This window comes from Drosophila miranda, chromosome 4 (assembly GCF_003369915.1).
Source record: "Drosophila miranda strain MSH22 chromosome 4, D.miranda_PacBio2.1, whole genome shotgun sequence".
NCBI classification, from domain to species: domain Eukaryota; kingdom Metazoa; phylum Arthropoda; class Insecta; order Diptera; family Drosophilidae; genus Drosophila; species Drosophila miranda.
Genome location: NC_046677.1, coordinates 9,596,750 through 9,616,105, shown reverse-complemented (window position 1 = coordinate 9,616,105; position 19,356 = coordinate 9,596,750). Strand labels below are relative to the sequence as shown.

General features: G+C 45.0%; 2 protein-coding genes across 3 annotated transcripts in view; one reads left to right on the top strand and one right to left on the bottom strand.

Moving 5' to 3' along the window:
- LOC108163236 (guanine nucleotide-binding protein subunit gamma-e) overlaps window positions 1–11,857 on the bottom strand; it is a 36,799-nt gene extending 24,942 nt beyond the window's left edge. The window contains exons 1-2 of the mRNA XM_017298396.2: window positions 11,750–11,857; window positions 11,260–11,596 (exon numbers count right to left, since the gene is read on the bottom strand). The gene's annotated coding sequence lies outside the window, so the exon portion shown is untranslated. The remainder of the gene's footprint in view (window positions 1–11,259; window positions 11,597–11,749) is intronic.
- LOC108163235 (borealin) overlaps window positions 1–15,755 on the top strand; it is a 40,633-nt gene extending 24,878 nt beyond the window's left edge. The window contains exons 2-4 of one of the 2 annotated variants that reach the window (XM_017298393.2): window positions 14,255–14,756; window positions 14,913–15,324; window positions 15,392–15,755. In XM_017298393.2, the coding sequence (XP_017153882.1) occupies window positions 14,399–14,756; window positions 14,913–15,324; window positions 15,392–15,590 (969 nt within the window). In that variant the 5' untranslated portion in view covers window positions 14,255–14,398 and the 3' untranslated portion in view covers window positions 15,591–15,755. Of the gene's footprint in view, window positions 1–14,254; window positions 14,757–14,912; window positions 15,325–15,391 lie in introns of those variants that run through there. The other variant, XM_033393553.1, reaches the window with a different exon arrangement.
- Window positions 15,756–19,356: the final 3,601 nt, after the last annotated feature.

The window sequence follows — 19,356 nt, the reverse complement described above, 5'->3', positions numbered from 1 at the left end:
CAAACAAAACAAGGCTACAAAAATGCAATTAAAATCGTTTCATGTGACAATTCAGTTCCAGTTACTATATCTATCTAGATATACTACCTCGCCCTCCCTCTGTATCTGTCTCTGTGGCGCAGCGCCCCTCTTCTGCTCTTCTGCTCTTCCGCTCTGTGGAGCAGTGTTTGCTTGGTTTTGGCTTTGGCTTTGGCCTATGGTATCTATGGTTCCAAATAGCCTGGTAATGGCAGAGGATAGCCTGCAACTTGCAGGTGAATCCTGTTCGTAGTACGAGTATAGCCCCGAGCATCGAATCGCATCGCATCGACAGAGCAGAGCAGAGCAGAGAGCGACAATGATGAATAGCTGGATGGAAGATGGAAAAGCGATAGCTGTTAACTGCTTCAATGAGTGAAAAGAAAAACAAACAAACTGGAACATAGAAGACAGAAGAAAGGAATTGGCACGATTCTAAAACTAATGAGACTCTCAGTGGCCCAGAGGCCACACTGCCCCCCGAATGAGCGATGGTCAGGAGCAGTAACGACACTTAATCTCACCTTTTAACTGTTTTATAGAATGGAAACGATAAAAAAAAACTCCACTCAGACCTGTCTCTGGGAAATGCCATACAATAAAAGTTTCCAAATTAAGTTTCCCATCATAACAGATGAGTGCAGGAATTCCCAGAGTAAGCATCAACATGCTCTAGTGATACAATTTCCCGCCGTGCAACCAAGTATCCCCGTTTCCAACAAACTATCCCCCGAGAAGATCTCGGAACCAGAAGGAGCCCCAGGGGAGCCATCACACGGCATGCACGTGTATGCATGCAACATCATAGGAACAGAACTTGAGACAAAATTAAATGCGATGTGGACTGCGGCTCCATGCCCCATGCCACGTGCCACGTGTCGGGATGAAGAGCGCGAGAGAGCAGAGAACAAAAACCTCCATTAAATTTGCATTAAAATATTCAATTTAGATTGAAGAACACGGACCCGGGAACCCAAGAACCAAGAACCAAGAATAGGGCCAGCACGGGCAGAAGCTGGAGCAGGAGCAGAAGCAGGACCAAAACCAGGACGAGAGCTCATTTGCACATTCAACAAGGAGTTGCTTCTGTGGCTGTGGCTGCTACTCCCACTCCCCCCTCTGCTCCTTGAGAGCATCAAAGGGAACAGAACACAAGGCGCACAAGGAATGACACGGCAGAAGGCAGCTTTTATGAGATGACACATGCTGCTCGGATGCTCGGATGCTCCGATGCTCGGCTGTTCGTCTGCTGCTCAGCTAGCTGCTGGTGGACCTGCTTTTGCTTCTCACTCCCCTTTGCCTCTCCTGCCTCTCCACCTCTCAATGGCGCCTTCTTTTATGCTTTAATTATTTGCTGCATGCAAAGTTAAGCCCTCGCCTTCGCAAACATTGGGCAAGGTATTAAGTTGTAGCAAGAAAGAGGGCTTTAAACGGTGACCCGACTCTGCGAATACCCATTACTCGAAGGGTATCAGAAGCTGAAAGAAAATAGAGAAAGTTGTTTTCCTTCTTCTGGCTGTTATAGTGATCCTTTGGCTATACTGCCTCCTCTGGCACACCTTCCCTTGAGTGCAATATACCCTTGTGCCCCCTTGTACGGGGTATATAAATATGTAAAAGTGTTCACAGCTGCCGCCGAGAGTTCCTCATTCTTTGCTCTCTGCTTCCGCCTGCTGCATGCCGCCTGGCCCCTGCATATGTCAAAAATGAATTACATTGCAGTCTGCCGCGTGTGTGTGTGTGTGTGTATGTGTGTGTGTGTGGCTGCATAGTTAAGTGCGCCGCAAAGTATTCAGCAAAGTACAACAAACAGCTGCGTGGCGGCTTCTGTTGCTGCTGTTTCTGGTTACTTTTCGGATTTGGATGTGTTTTTCCAACCAACACGTACACGACACATACACATCCGCATCCACAAACGAGCACGAGAGAGAATACCTATATATCCCTTATACCACAGCAGCCAGAGAACCATTTAGTTAGTGGTCTGTCTGTTGGCTGCTGCTCTCAGATCTCAGAAGTGCTTAAGTCTTAAACCCGATACAATTTACTTAAAGCTGCAACCATAAATCCACCATATACCGCCCACACAGGGGGCGGGACAGAGGGGGAAAACTGTTTTCTGATTGGCAACACACAGGTGCAATGGGATACAAGATAAAAGGATACTTGCCAAACCTTTTTGTGGACTTTTAATTGAGTGCAGCCAAGTTTTAGTTTCGGCTTAAATCTGTGTGCATGTGTACGTCTGGCGTCTGTCGTCTGGCGTCTGAGAGCCTATTTCCATGTGCACTCCAGCTCTTAAGCTGTCAAATGTATTTTTAATTAAATTCCAAATGTTGTGCTCAACGCAAACGAACAAAAAAGGTGCCACTGAAAGTGTGCGAGAGGATTCTCAGGGCAAACAACATTCAAGCACTTTTGTACACAATTTGAAGAGCCTGCTGGGATGTGGCTTTTAAATTGTCACAACTATTGTGACGTTTCTCTATCTTATTATGCGAGTTTGTGGTGGCAACTTTAGAACAAGAATGAATCACTAATATGCAAAAACCTTCTTATTTCGGTGGGAGTCTCTCTTGAATCCTTCCCAATAGCTTGGCAACTCTACAGCTGTAACTGTCTCTGACAACCCTGTAGGGCTCTTGTACACAACTGTACAAGGGTTTTGCTTTGATATCCCATCGATTCACACTCGAAGCTATTCACAGTTTCTGTCGAAATCCTTGACCGTCGCTCCCACTCCACGCCCCGCCCCTTCAGGCACACAGTCATTCAGTCACGCACTATGCAATGGAAACGATTGCATAAGCATCCGGGAGGCATGCCCCCAATCACTCGGTACTCAGCGCCAGCACCATATTCACATTCATTTCAATGGACGGGGGGGCAGTGGGGCGCTGGGCAGGCGGTGTCCACTTGTTGCCCTCCTGCAACATTTAATCAAATCAATTTTCCGTTTTACACATGTTGGAAATGTTGCAGGAAAAATGCACCGAAAATTCAAAGCGAACATTCTGCTATGCAAATCCATTGTGACAGAAGCCAAAAGATAGAGATAGAAGGAGACTGGCAGAGGAGAAGAGGGACTCACTCGTATATGTGTGGGGAGAGAGAGAAAAAGGAAAAAGAAAAAGAAATCTAATTGAATTTAGTTTACGGCAGTTTTTCGGCCCTTGGCCAAGCATCCACTTTCATTCCGTACGTCTCCTCCTCATCCTCCCCCTCTGCTAAATGCTTGAAAAGCTGAAAATTGGAACAACCTAAAAGCGCAACGCACTGGGTGGGCGGTGCCGAGGGGGTTGAGGGGGGTGGCATACGTTTGATATAGTGCCAAGCAATGCCACGGAAACGATGTCGAGGCATCCATAGAAATGCCGACTTGCATTATCCAGATGCTAGATGGTTCGGGTGAGGGGGGGTTTTCGGGTGGCAGCTGGCGCCTTTGTCTGGCATTTTCGTTAACACAAGGGCCTATGTACATACCGCCCAAAGCACCGCCGACTAGGGTACCAATAGCACCTCCCCACCACCCACCGACTAGGGTCCCCGAACTACGGATGAATGACGACGCAAATAATTGAATAAACGATCAATAGGTGAACAAGTCTGTCCGTCCGGAGCGAGGAGAGCCCCCAAAAACGCGACTCTAAAAACCGAGAGTGGGGTAGGGGGTAGGGGGTAGGGAAAACCACCCGCAGCTTAATTGAATTAGTGGAACTTCTGTTTCGAGTCGAGGAAAAAGTGCATTTTGGGGGACGTTCCACTTGGCTTTTACCATTTCATTCCAGCAGTGATTCGCTAATGAATGGAGTTTGGAGTTGACTTTTGTGTTTTTTGGATAGAAGTAGTCTGGGAGGTGCCTCTTTGGGGATGGGAGAGAGGTTAAGCGGTTGATTTCGATGGGGAGTGGGGGGATTGAGAGGAGGGGACCTTCGAGAGAACTTCAATTAGGGTCCGATTTAAGTACTCAACGGTGCAAAAGCACTCTAATTCGAATGCATGACTGTCATTGGGAGTGCCCCTTCAACATATTTCAGCTTGTCATGCGGCGACACCTTGTCACAAAGTGTTCTGATCAATATTCCAATCGAAAGGTGTGATATTTTCCCACTTGCAGGCAACACTTGCCCCGCAATTTATTATCCAATTTATGGGGGATAACAACAACTTTGAAGCCGGGCTAAAAAGGGTTAAGAAAGAAGATTAATTACCCGGAGAACACCTCGAGAAAAGGAACCCCTCAAGATGTTGAATAACTTCAAGAGCAATTACCTAAGCAGCCAAGAAAATCAGAGCCCCCAGTCCATGATTGCAGCAGCACCACCCTGCCGCCATGCAACATACCGCCCCCACAGGTAGGGTAGGGGAAGGGAAAGGAGTAGGGTAAGGGGAGAGCAATTCAATATACTTCGATAGCATTTGAAATCCAATCAAATCGAAACCGGCATCAATTTTTCATGGCCGACGATAGGAAGAGAGAGAGCCACCAAGCACCAGCAGCAGCAGCAGCAACTCTGATAGCAATGAAAAATTATGAGGCATGTGGCAGTAACTGTAACGGGGCAAAATAAGCAACAGCAACAACAACAGCCCCTGTAATGGCAGCAGACCGACCCCTTTTGGTTTTTCCAATCGAAATGAACAAAGAAGGGAGCCAAAGGATCCGACAGGAGTCGGAGCTGAATCTGAAGCCAAACCGAAGCCAAGTGGCATCCATTGATGCGTTAAATAAAAATTCAACTAAATATTTTCAAAAGCAAAAACAAAGCAGTTACGTGCCACAGATGGGGGAACACGGGTATCAGGATTGGGTGAAGGGGCGGCTGGGGGCTGGGGGCTGGGGGTTGGCTGTGTGTGCAAAAGTGTGGCAGAGCAAAAGTAATGCAAAGTTTGCACACGAACCAGAGGGCGGGCGGGCAGGGGATCAGAAGTTGAGCAAATAAGCAATAAGACAACAACTAACAAGTGAAAACTGTCTGTGTGTATTTGTGTGTGTCTTTATGGGTGTAAAAGGGGGTTGGGGAGTAGTCTACCCAAGAGATATCCTGTATACTTGCATGGTACTTAAGGCGATTCCTTGAGCGCATCTTCAGCTTTCTTTCTATCTTCTTTAAATGGTATATACATATATCTTTATAATTATCAATGGAACCGATAGACTTCTTTCTATTTCAGTTGATAGGAAAGAAATATAGATGGAAATATGGAATAACCCCAGACTCTTGTATCTTGTATCTCGTTTGAGCGTTTGGATGACCAATCCAATGGCTGCCTTCCAAGTCACAGACAGTTTACGGGGTATAGACGAGTCGAAGCGATCGTTGCCCTGCCTCCCCAGACAAGAGTCCTCCCGCCTGCCCTCCTCCCTGGTAGGTGTTCCGTGGCAGCAGCCTCCACATCCTTATCCCCCTCCACACCCCAGTTGTCAGGTTTTCTATCCCTGGGCCCGGGACACGTACACAAACATTTCATGGTTCAATAAATTTGCTGCCGAGCGTACCGGAAACTTTGCGAAAAATACATTGGGAAAAATGTTCGTTGCAATGTGGGAAAAGGCAAAGAAATTATCTGTAGACCAGAAAATGCCATGCCCCCATTCCCCCCTAAAACACATCCCACCATGACACCTGCCCACACACACACACACATACACACACACATACACAGTCAGATACATCGAAAATTGCTAGAATGTGTGTGTGTGTGGGTGTCTGTGAGAGAGCGTCGCCTTCGTATAATTTTGCAAGCGAATTTTCTTTTTGCGCTCTTTTTTTAGATTTTTTTTCCTTTTTACAATCATTTCAGCTTCGTCCTTTTTTACTGCAATTTTTTATTCGTTGCAATTTTGTGGGTTTTTCCGCCTGCCATGTTCGGCCACGCCCCCTGATTATATGTTTTGGCCTACTTCGAAAGGCGTTGATGCTAAATTATGGCGTTATTTTGTACCATTTTGCACCTCCGTTTCGGTTGGGCAATCATTTTGTTGTAGCTGTTGTTGTTGTTGGTGTAAGTTTTTGTAGTTGTTGGTGTAGCATTTTAATATGTTCCGCAAATAGCAATTAAAAATGCAGTTAGGAGGAAAGCAGAGCAAATGGAAACGGACTTTCAGCCAGACGTAATTTATGGTTTTAATTAGAGCCAAACAAAAAAGCAGATGCGATTTCTTTTATTTACTTGTGGATCTTCGAAGCAAAGGACATCAAGGGATCCCTTAGATGCAGTCGACCTTTAAGGATTGCACGAAAGAAAGGCCTCTTGGGTTCGAATAGTTAGGAAATATTTTATCGTATGAAAACAGAAGCTACTGCTGAATGACATTGTCGTAAAGATACCCACACAAACCACCCCTCACCAACAAGGTATCAACTGAAAAAGACAAATATTTTCGTTGCTAACAAGGCCCGAAGGCACGTCTTTATGGCCAGAGTTTTCATACCAAATAAACTGGTCGAAAGAGTCGCAAAATTATTTCACCTTCAAGAGAAATTCTCGCCCCCCAAAGCTATAGAAAAATAAAACCCTTCTCCGTTCATTCAACATTTATTGAGAGAATCCAACGACAGACAGATAGGCAGACAGCAGACAGACGGACAGACAGACCGGCAGACAGAAAGACTGACGGGCAGAAAGACACTTCTGTTTGGTTTTGGACCCCGGTCCTGGTTGCTGGTCAAAGAGGTGGCCATTAAATATTTTATTATTACATTTTCGAATAGTTGGTATAAAAGAAAGTAAACCATAAAATGTCGCAATACGAGTTGGGGGCTGTACAATTTAATTTATCAAACTTCTGCTACGATGCACATGGAAGCAGACATTGAGACAGACAGGGGGGCGGGGGGACATAGGGACAAAGGAGGAAGGACGAAGGACAGATGGCGAGAAAGAGACCACCGACACTGCACGGAAACCGGAAGGAGGGAGCAAATTTTGTGCCTGCACTTCCGCTTAGAGTCGCATTTGTGGATCGTGATGGGGGCACCATGCCATACCATCCCCGCCCCCCCTCGCAGTGGGAGGAGGTTTCAATGGGAGGGCGGGACGGAAAGTGGTTGCTGTGGGGACTCCGCGGGTGGCGGTTGGCGGGTGTTGTGTTGTGTTGTGTGTGTTATTTATAATGCGACAGACCAACCAGACAAACTATTATACGAGTACTCTCATGTACAAGTTTATTAGCCCCGCCGTAATTTATGGCCTGTGCATCATGGTTACTCGTACTCGTATGCATTACAGTATTTCCCGTACAATTTTAGTCGTTTTACGAGAGTACATCACACGCTTAGGCTCCGCTGGCTGCGACTCTGTCGTGAGTGGAGTTTTATGGCGGAAAAACGCATACAATGTGCGGATTTTGCCAGATGGAAGAGACCATTTGTGGGATTTGGTGAGCCAATGACAGATTTTAAAGGACTCGATGGTAGACTACTCTCATTAGGATGTACCAATCTACTTTCCTTAGAAATTTCTTCCTTTTACTCCCTCTTAGATTGATTAAATCTCTCATGGGGCTTCTTACCTAGAGAAACCGTAAGGGGCCCTATCCCATGGATGCCTGTTTCTTTTATATCCTTGACTATTCTCTTATTAAGCCAAACAATTCCCAAAGGAAACCTTTAATATCTCATCGCTTTTTCCCCTCCGACAGCAGGGCTATTCAAGCATTAAGCCACTGCCACTGCCACTAATTAAAGCCTGGCCAAAAAGTATAAAAAACACACAAAGTCGCAACAGCAGCACGCTCTGCTCTTCATCATAGAACCACACTCCTCTGGTGATTCCTTCCCTCCTCTGGGCCAGCTCTTTGGAAAGTCTGGAACTAATGCACGCCAATTTTCAATACAGAAAATCGAACTTTGAAGTGGACGCCTCGTCTCGCGTGGCTTGATGGGGCAGGGATCTGGGGAGTCTGCAGCCGGCACATGGCGTGCATTTCCACCAGTATTTTGCTTGGCCGAAAACTCTTGAAACTATTACCGAGGACCCAACGGGAATGGGGGGGCGGCGACTATGAGAGGTTATTCCGAAGTGGACGAGGGCGTCACTGACACCGTCGACATCGAGAACAGAGCCGACGGAGCAGGGCAGGGGGATGGAAAGCGGTGAAGACGGGGGGAAGCCCATTGAGCTCTCCTACGATGGCAACGAACGCGTTTTGTGCGTGTTGAAGCACGCAAGAAATACAAAAATATGAAAAAATATATATATTAAAATATCGTTGCATACTTAACGGCGCCGTGGCTGAGCAGGGATTCGTGGTAGGAGGGGGGGTGTCGGGGCCTGTGCCTGTCCAGCACTTTACCACTTTTTATGCTCGGCGATAAATTAAAATTTTTATTAACATACTTTCTCTCCAGCTAAAGAGAGAGGAAGCAGGAGCAGGAGGATGGGCAAAGTCAGTAATGGGAGGAGGAACCAGGTCCAGAAAACGTCAACTTGTCCGCCACTCGACTCGACGATGAGTAGGAGTGGGACTGGGAAGATTGGGGTCTTTGCAGGTCTCTTTTATGACTTTCGCCAACGCACGCTAAAAATGACCCACCCACCGACCGTACCGGGCCGTACCTCCATTCTGGTGCTCTCCTCCACGTTGAAGCCACTACAATTATAATTTGTTGATGCAGGAACCCAAGGAAATTCATTTTTTTATCTCTTCAGAGGGTGGGGCAAAGAGCCAGGAGGCGTGGACAATGTTGGGGCTGCATTATCTATGCATTATTGTTGCCTGCCCGGCCATTGGCCATTGGCCATCTGCCGAGTGCCGAGTGCCGACTGCCGTCGCAGCAGAAAATAATATTCTATTAAATTATGTATACGTTTTTGTTAAACTTCTTTCGGAAGAGATTCTGCTGCAAAGTCGTGTCCCAGAGATAGTTGCAAATTGCAGCTAGCCGCCAGAAGACGGAGAAGATGGGGTAGATGGAGATGGAGATGGGTACTCGTGCAATATTCAAATGGGTATCAGATGGGATTACTTTTCTATGGGAAGTGTGTGTGGCAGGAGCTTTAAGGCTTAACAGAATAATATACATAATTATCTGTAGCTAGAGTAGAATGAACATATGATATCCCCACATCATGGGGGTATCCCCACAATGGGGATTCTCTATGGTTTATTTCAGTATCAGAATCCCTTGCGATTGCGCATCTAAAATCCCATCAATTATTATTTGTTGTACAACAAAAAAAATAGCCTTCGCATTTAATTAAATATTAAATGAAACATTTATAATTCCGTGGTCGTGCTTAAAAGTGGACAACGGAAGCCAGTGCGGAATGAATTGCAAAGCCCCGTGTTGGGCCCCGTACCTGGAGGAATATCCTTCGAACGGCACGTAGGCAAACAGCCCCTGCCCTGCCCTGCCCTGCCCTGCCCTGCTCTGCCCTTCTCCCGCTTGAATGGTGAATGCTCAGTGCGTTGGAATGCAAATATTTTCCACTATAATTGAAGCGCGACAAATGCGAATTGTGAGCGATGTGAATGTGATTGTGATTTCGATTTCGATTTCAATTGAGGGTGGGAGCATCTGATTGGGGGAGGAAGGGCATGTGAGGGAATGCGGAATGCAAATAGGCAAATATGGAATGCTCATGCTTCAGTTCAATCATTCAATTTCCAAGACAAACAAGAAAGGGATTTATTAAATTCAAACGAATAATTACAGAGAAAGGGAAATGGAAACACATTTAACAAAATTGTTTTTTTAAATGGATGAAAAAAACAGAAAATGAAGGCTATCTGTGCGGGTCCGAAGGTTTTGATACCCTTTCAGATGTACTGTATGATATAGGCACATAGTTTTGGACAGTCAGACCAGGCTATATCTGATCAGATGCAGATGCTCCCTTCTGCATTACTTTACCGACATTTCCTGAAAACCATCATACCCTCTGGAAGAGTGCAATGAATGTAAAACAAAATGGATGGCGTGATCATAATTGCCGCTGGACGTGAGTAAAAAAATAATAAAAAAGAATATAGGATAATAATTATAGCAGTAAATTGCAGGGGCTGACAGAGGCAGCGGAATCGAACAATTGTCGCACATTAACCGCAGATGCGCTCATTCTGGACCAGGATTGAGATGGGGATTGAAATGTGAAATGGGATGGGGATGGGGATGGAGATGAGGATGAGGATTTGGATGGGCAGGGATAATGGGATGACGTTTGGGGTCGTGTCAGGACTGGGTTCATCGATCCCCTTCTCGCTGAATGACAATTTCAGTTCACTTGCACCGAACATTGAACATGGGACAAGACAAAGGCAGCCGCAGGGATATTAATTCCTTCTGTATTACTGTATTCCTGCAGTGCTGTCCGCCCAGCAACATTATCGTTTTCAATTTGTGAAATTTATGGCCAAAAAGGCTGGAAATGGGAATGAAAATGGAAAATGGCATTAAATGCGGTTTAACATGCCGAACGGAGATATTGTTAAACAGAATTATGCTATGGGGATGCGGATATGAATGCTGATGGACAATCGAAGAGTGGAGCCCACCACGGCAATAAGTGGGATGGCAGCAGAGAATTAAGTTTCGAACACTGAAAACCACTCCAGCGGAGCTGCAAAAGGCCCCAGAAATTGTCATTTTATAGGGGAAATTGAAATGTTTATGACGTAGTTCTGACGGAAAATACTCAAATGAGGATGGGAATGCGGATTTAAGTGGGAAAACATGAATGAGAGACTGTTAAAAAAGCAGAGAGCTGAAAAAGCCATCACACCTCTTCAGAAAACGTTTTTCAAACACATATATGTATATACAGCGGTATCTATAGCGTCGGTCCCCTCTTTCTCTCGCGAAAGCTCCCAGTATCTTATCGTATTCTGCAAACCAACAACAGAAATGTTCTTCTACTCGTAGGTGGTGCTATCTTATCTCTGGGAAACCAATTTCTATATGAATCAAGATAATCGCACTGGGATATGTGTGTCTTCTGGTGTTTGTTTTTAGTCAGTTAGGTCTATGTCTAGGCACTGAATTCATTCTCGTAATTCAATGAAACGGAATCATTGTATTTTATAGAAATTTCTTTGCGACCTGTCCCCTATTCCACCTGTCTCCCTTGTGCTTTCCACATTAAATTTGTTGAAATATTTGTGACAACAAATAAAGAGCTTAAAGAGGTTCCCTTTAGCATTTCCGCACCGTAGCGCAGCTCCCCCAACTCCACTTGTGTTCACTTCTACTTCTATATAGACCGTTCTTTTGTCTTTGATATCCACTATCCACTCACCAGACACAAGAGTTGATGAATTCTGTCGCTTCGCTGGGCGTAAAAAAATGGACGAAGACTTCCGAAAATGCCAACCGACGACGACCGCACACTCACCAACGGATGTGTGTGGTGTATTGGTGACTTTTCCAATTTGAATTGGTGAGCGCGCCAAAAAGTATGCAATGCACAAACTGGGAACTCGGATGTCTTGTGGGTCTGCGATTCAGCGGTCGACTGCGGCGGCCCTCCGGTGTCGCTGCCTGCTGCTTTCTGCTGTCTGCTGTCTGCTGACGGCGATGGCTGATGGCTGGTAATGTGATTAGTTGGCTCGTCTATCGATGGTTCTCGGAAGGTTCTGTGTGTGAGGGCGAGTGTGTGGGTAAATTTTAATTTAATTATGTCGGCGCTGCCTCTCGGCGTTCGCGTTTCAATTACGAAAAGCGGCTCGCAGCGGAAGCGAGAGGCAGCCACTGAAGACACGCACTACTAAACAAAGAAAGCAACTAACCGACGGATGATGGTGCTCCAAGTGACGGCTAGGAACACGGACCGCCCTCACGAATGCGTCGAATGAATGCGAATGTGGAATGCGTACGATGTGCCTGTCCCTCTACCTGGCTCCACTCTGGTCCTGCTGGATGACTGGCCGGTTCAAAAATGCAACTGCTGCCGCTGCCTGCGACAAGCGACTGCCTTGTGTTGCACACTACAGGACCCACAGCGGAACGGAACGAAACGGAATGGCACTGAGTGATTTCCTGTGTTGCATACGCCAGGGCGCACGAACGAAACGAAAGTTACCCCGCACGGAGTGACTTTCCGAGCGAGCCACGAGTGAGTGCAGCCTGCAGTTTGAGTGTCCCCGAACGGAGTGGAACCCGGCGACACGTACTCCCTGCAACACCTGTGGGAAAGGCGAGAGTGTGACAGAGGCGGCTGTTCCTTCCTTATCGGCATCGAAGAGGGCCAGCCGAAATTTTAATTGGGTTTGCCCAACTAGCGGCACACAATTCAATAGCTTCGCCCGATGGGGCTCATTAAGTCGGAGGGTAGTAGGGTAGTAGTGTGTAGTTCCTTCCCCCTAGGCAGGTGGTGGTGGAGGGGGTCGAGAATTATATTAAAAAGCCATAAAGTTATAATGATTGCCTCAGGCACACCACCCCCACTTGTCCAACTTTCGGGGTAGTTCCAATGGGTTAATAGCACCCATATTTGGGAAATGTGAAACATTTTCACTCGCTCGTTGCATGTCCTGTCCCCCATGTACTTTTAAGAGCCGCAAGCTGTCCCAACTCCCGGCCACACTTGTGGTTAGCCATGTGGCAGAACGGCCACTATGGCCTCTACCTGTTACCTTTGCCTAGTGGGTGCCTAGGGTGGTATACGAGTATGAATACATTTTGTGAACATAAGAGAGGTGTTCCACAAAGGCGTCGTTCCCATGGTAGGGATTCTTACTCAGGATAGATTTCTGCTGGATGTGCAGGGCATCTGTAGTCCTTATATTCCTCAGCTGCAAAACTCCTTGACTTTTTGCACTTTGTACAATGATAGCGCTTCGCAAAGATGTCGCTGTCTACTCCACCTGACGGGCGACACAGTGACACCGCTTAAGGGAGGACTAAGTACACGTTAGCGCTGGGAAGCCCCTCTATCCTCAATCCGCCGTCCTCTATCCGAGTAGGAGTCCCCTGACATTGTCTGGCACCGTATCCCCATCCCCTTCCATATGTAGGTGGGATCCATTTACATTCAGCATAAACAGCAGCCGGGACAATAAGGGCTTTGCACGCACTGCAATATGCAACAGTTGCTGGCACGCAGAGTGCGATGGGACGCACATTTGTAAGTAGTGCTGTTATCTATCCGTAAAAGTCGCTTCCGCTTTGCATTTTATATGCTTAACGCATCGTTTGGTCCGCGTACAAATTGAGTTTCAGTGTTGTTGCAGGTCCTGCAGTCTGCCGCTGCTGCTGACTGAATGGATGAAATATTAAACTTGCAGCATTGATTGAGAATGCCGTTTGACATCATCCTTTATCACTCATCCAATTTCATCCGACGCTGGCTCTCGCTCCACAACCATTTCGGTGGCTTTAAGCGAACCAGAGAGACGAGCCAATTAAAACTTCTGCCCGGAACACTTAATTGGGAAAACTCTCGAAATTATGCAATTGTCATAAGTACTCGAGGGCTACCAGAAACGGGGGGGAGGGATAGAGAACTGGAAAGAGAAAGAATGGAAAACTATCAACTGCAGCGCCTGCGGTGCGTATTATTTTCACATGCCTCGCACAGGATGTGCTGCTGTCCACGTTCCGTGCAGAAGCCCCCCAAATGCTGGACGAGCATGACAAAAATGCTTTTGATTTGTGTCCCATTCACACAGACGCACATGGGTGGGACTGGGACTCCCCACACGAGGCTCCGAGGCTTATTAGAATTGTGTGCGCAATTGTGGGGCGAGTGGGGGCGACCGTCCGTCCTGGAGGCAAAGTGCAAGTGGCAAGATAGATAGGCAAACAGAACAAACTGCCACAGAATGCAATTTATGCGTGTGCTGAGGTGGCGCCGGGGTTAGAGCGGGAGGCAGCAGCCAAATGGGATTGTGGCTGTAATTTTTGGGGCGCGCTCCGCTTTTCAATCTTGAAATATGAACCACCTTTGGCTGCACGGTGCTCATAGTTCAGTCTGAAAGTGAGAAGTGGGAATATATCGTTGCGATGGTACATGCAATTCCAACATCTGAGGATATGCACTGTTAAGCTGTACCTAATGCACCTTTGTTAATGTTTAAAACCATAAAAACAATCAAAATATTTCAAATTTAAAATATTTTGCGATCGCTGCAGTAATGTAGCCAGACCGTTAAAAAATGGTCTGTCTGCGCTGCCACCTGCCAAAACTATCGCGAAGCTGTCGATGGTGTTATCGATTATAAAATTAATATCGAACTTTGTCAGTATATTTACGGTATATTTTAAAGTGATACGGTATTTTTGGTTTATTTCAGAGGGTCGGTCACACCGTATACATGACGCTAAAAAAGGCGGAAATACTCGAAAACAAGGCGTTTGCTTGCGCACAGAAAAGTGAAAATTATTGTAAAAACTGACCGATTGGATATATTTCTAATATAATTTAAAAAGCCACAAAGATGCCACGCACTAAGATACCAAAGAACTCGAAGCGCAACCGCGAGGTGGCCAATCGCGAGGAGAAGGTCCGCTTGTACGAATTAAAGATGGACTCTAACCTGATGAGCATCGACAATTTGGAAATCGCGTTCTTGACCGAGGTGGACAACAAGGTGAAGTCGGTGCTTTCGGTGATTCAGACCGAGCTGCGCGACATGAAGATGTCCGAGATCCTGCACTTGTTCGGGGAGCTGAACCGCTTTGGAGAGTTCAAGGCCAGCGAGCAGACGCAGATGATAGTGTCTATGTCGGCAAGCACTAACACCACGGGCGGCCAAGGAGGGGCCCTGGCCAGTGGCGGCAGCCGCAACGACGAAGGTTAGTATATAAAGATCGTAATTCTCATGTTCTAATGCATTTTATTCTAACTGGTGCGCGGATCTCTAATTTAATTTGCTTTCTAACCTTTCATCACACATTCCATTGCACAAATAACATCACCACACAACATGCTGTGCCGGTCACTGTATCTAGGCTACCTTACAGAGGACAGCAGCCTGGGAGCCAGCGGCGGCATCATGCTGGCCGTTTCCACTGCTTCCATGCTGCGATCCGCCAAGGCCATGCGGACGCCCGGCCCCCTACACTCGGCCAGGGCCCGTCGTGCCCGCCGTAGTCGCTCGGCCTGCGGGGAGCTGAGTGTAATCCACTCGGCCAAGGCGCCCTCTGTCCCTAGCAGCAGCACCAATGCGAATCGGATGTCTCGCGGCAAGATGCGCACTCCGATGTCCGCGCGGCCCAAGGCCTTCAGTGCCGATCGCACTCCTCTTAAGCTGCACAAGGCACGCACCTCATCGCCCTCGACTCCGCCAATGGCCTTCCTGCGCTACCCTAAGCCGGGCGAGGTGGCGCTCTCCAAATTTGGCAGTCCGATGGTGGCCCAAGTGTGAGCACTGACTAGAGAAACGTTCGAAACAGAATTGCAATTCAGTACATGTTTTTCATTTCCACAGAATGCCGGAAAAGTTTGCCAATGTAAACATACCCATTCGGAATGGCATCCTGAGCTTGCGACCCAAGAAACTGGAAGCAGGCGAGGTCGAATCAAACCTGCTGGATAACCTAGACGAGAGTACCCTGAATCAGATCAAAACGCTGCACGCCAATTTGCAGATGATTGTGAACAAGGCCAGCCAGGCGGGCTTCAAATAGTGGCCCCTTCTAAATCGTATCTAGATGTAATCAAATATCATTTATTTTAGTATGTTTCGTTTAAGTTCAGTTCGCAAATTATGCACTAGCTAATGCTTATTTTATCCCGTTTCTATCCATTATTCAAATCTATAAAAGTTCTAATATATGTTCATCCGTTTATAATTGTATTCGTTGGGATTATTGTAACAAATAGCCTAATTCATAAGTCAATCGACAGTAGAAAGAGAAAGATTCCTCGCACCCGACTTTTGGCAGGTCGTCAGGCGCTGCGCACCAAGAGGAGAAGGTACGCCTGGCACAAGTCAAGGCCGAAGGTGCTCCAAGCATCAAACTTATCCTCGCCTGGACTGACAAGCATATGCTTGAGATGCAATTATCGAAGTTTTTAAATCTGAAGCTGAAATATTTCACCGACTACAAGTGGTAGGGTGAGTAAATGCAAACATTTTTTAATATTACCGACTCGCATTTAATTCCTTTAGTTCCCGATCCACCAGACGTCCGATTACTCAGCAACTCGGTAAGCACCGATCGCGGACGTTGGCGCATTCGTGATTCCTTCCAGCTGCCGCGCCCAATTGTACAATCGTTGGACAAAGGACCTTTTAAGCGTGGAGGAGCCCCCCAGAAAGTACCACCGATCACATTCGTACGTTGGCCGCGTGACGGAGTTGTTGCTCTGCAGCAGCGGCAGCCCCCATAGCAGCTTTAAATCGGTAAGTGAATTCCGTTTTTGTTATAATTTGAATGATATGAAACGACTTCATTATCAATACTGAAACAATTGCTAAGCTTTTTTTCACAAATTAATTTTCTTCCTCTCTTCACCAGAATGCACAGCAGGAATGCGGTGCCGACGAGTAGATACCCATCAAAGGGCGTGATCACGGTGTAGCCCCTGCTCATCGCGAATTCACTCAACCAAGTGAAGACTTTGCACACCAATCTAGCAATGATTGTGGACATGGCCACCAAAATGGGGAAGATGTAGGATGTATGGAGATCGAATTAACAATGACAGGTAGCTACATTTTACGCTTATTTCGTTAATATTTTATTTAGTCTTTTTCATTTTCTCATTTTCAATGGTTTTGTTCAGTTGTTAAACATTAAGTGAACGTGTGTCTGTTGTTCTTGTTGCCGTTTGTTTGTTTTTTGCTGTTCGCTTGCGTTGGTTGTATAATTAATTAATAAATTTAATTATCTTTATATATATATATAGACGTATGTATATATATCGATTTTTAAGTACAAACATAGCGTACAGAAGTTCCGTTTCGTCTCCACTAATTTTTAAATTGTTTAAACATTTTGCTATTGTGTTGCATGTGTGTATCTGTGTGTCCGTGAGTGTGAATATTCCCTCGTACTTGTGTATGTATTTTGTTGAATTAAATTAATTTATTTGTATTCTTTTTAATGTAAGTTCAATTGAAACTTCCCTTGGGTTTCGTTTTCTCTTAATTTTCCAAGAATTGTTTGGATTCAAAAGATGTCTGCTCTTATACGAAAGTTACATTTACACATATACAATGTTAAATATAAAATTATCATTAATTCTTTAATTAGTGTGTATTTAGTGTGGAATTTAGCATTTCCTCCTTTTCCGTTTCCTTTCCCTTTGGTTCCTACTCGTACATAAGGTGAAAACTCATATATTATCCAAGTGTTAGTGAGTGAAGGGCGTCTCATGTCATATACATACATACATACTTAGTCGTAAGTTACATAAAAATACAATACATAGCAAAAAGGTACATATATATAGACTTAAAATATGCATCTTTTTTGTTTACTTTACTGAATTATTCCATACAATTTGTAGAGACAAAGACAAACATATAAACAGTGACAGTGACAGTGAACGAACAGTGACAGGTGACAACAACATAACACTTAGTTTTTCTCATTTTGTAACATTCATTATGGTTTCTCGTATGCGGGGTAAATATTCTGTTTGGATGGGTTTTCATTTTGTAAAAAGGTTTCAAGAATATAAATCATTCAAGGTAGGGCGATCCGCAGTCAAGCCAATCTATTTATCGCTTAGAACTCAATATACAAATCCTTCAAAATAATCTGTTTTCAATTAATTTTCTTTGCAGTCTACGCCCTGGATCACGACTTCGGACACCCCTAAAACTAATAAACAATACCCAACAAAGATGTATGTAAAGAATGAGTGGATAATAGATATTCCTAAATATTAAATAAGCTTCAATAGGTAAAGAATAGCGAATTCATATGTGACAATTTGAACTTAAGTTTGCTTGCTCCATGCAACTTTGATCTTCCCACCAACTGCGCTTTATCCATCCCTTAACGGGCCTCTAACCTAATCAATAATCAGTTTCGATCCTACGCGCGTTCCCTGAACGCATCTAACTACGCTACGGCAGCCTCCACCAACCTTACTAATCTCGACCGCTACTTGAAAAGTTTTTGTCTCACTTTTTAATTTTTTCGTTCTCGGCCTCATCGTATGCCTATTTCGTCGTACGTTTTTCGGTCTTTCAACTCTTGTTTCCTTTTTTGTTTTAACACAGCCAATCAACAATGCCTTCTGCTCCTTCTCCTCAACTAACGTTTTTCGTTCCCTTTTTTCCTGTACAGAATGATGAATAAATTATATGAAAACAAATGAATTTCTGTAATCTTACGTATGAGTTTCTGTAACTTGTTTGGTTTTTTTTTTGTTTTCTATGTTGTATTGCTCTCGGATCTTTTATGGTTCATGTTGCTTTCGTACAAATTTCTAATCTTTTTATACAAAATTGTGCTAGTTTTGCTATTTCGTTTACAACTATTTTTGTAGGCTGTTGCTTTAGAATTCGTTATAACTTGTTAAATGCTAGTTTATATATTTGTTTTTTATTTCGTTATCCTTATGTTTGGGCACTACTCATTGCGGTTCAGGGCGTCTTTTGTATTTTGTATTTCGTAAATAGTATTTTTTTATAATATTAAGTTTTTAACAAATCTTTGTAGGCATTATGCACGGGTACAGGGCGTTGCATTATTTCTTTTGTATCTCTTCTTTCGGTTATAATCCTCATTCATCAGTGTGTGATTTTGGTACAAATTTTATGGTACTAGGTTGCATAAAAAGGAAATTAATTCATAAGTAAGTATGACTGTACAATAAAAAGGAATAAGTATGTTCGCTACAGTCTCGATTTTGAGTTACCCGCTACGCAGATTCAAATCGGTTGTGGGAAAACCAAAAGGGCGAAGCGAAAGTCCTTGCTCAGGACATGTAGGGATCGCAAATGATCAGGGGATTTCAGAAATGTCCAAATCGGATAAGAATGTTTAAAGTTATAACGTTAAAAGGGCAATATCCTTATTGTCCTTGAAGCCAAAGTGTTGGACCGATCGGGAACATTCTCGTGATTACGAGAAGGCATGGAACGCCCAGATCGTTTAAGGAATGGCGCAGTTATAGCTATTTATGACGTTTGAAAGACAATGTCCCTATTGTCCTTGATGCCAAACTATCGGGGATATTCTCGCGATTACGAGAACGGCTGTCAAGCTCAGGTCGGACAAGAAATGGCGGAGAAAAGTAAGTATATTTGAGGGGAAAATATCCTTGATCCTTGATAAGGACTATCAAATCAAAAATGTTCCCCCGATGCCAAACGATCGGGGATATTCTCGCTATCACTTAACCAGATCGGTCAAAAAATGGCGGAGAAAACTTAATATTTTTGAACGGGCAAAGCATCCTTAATCCTTGATAAGGACTCCGTTGAACCAGGGA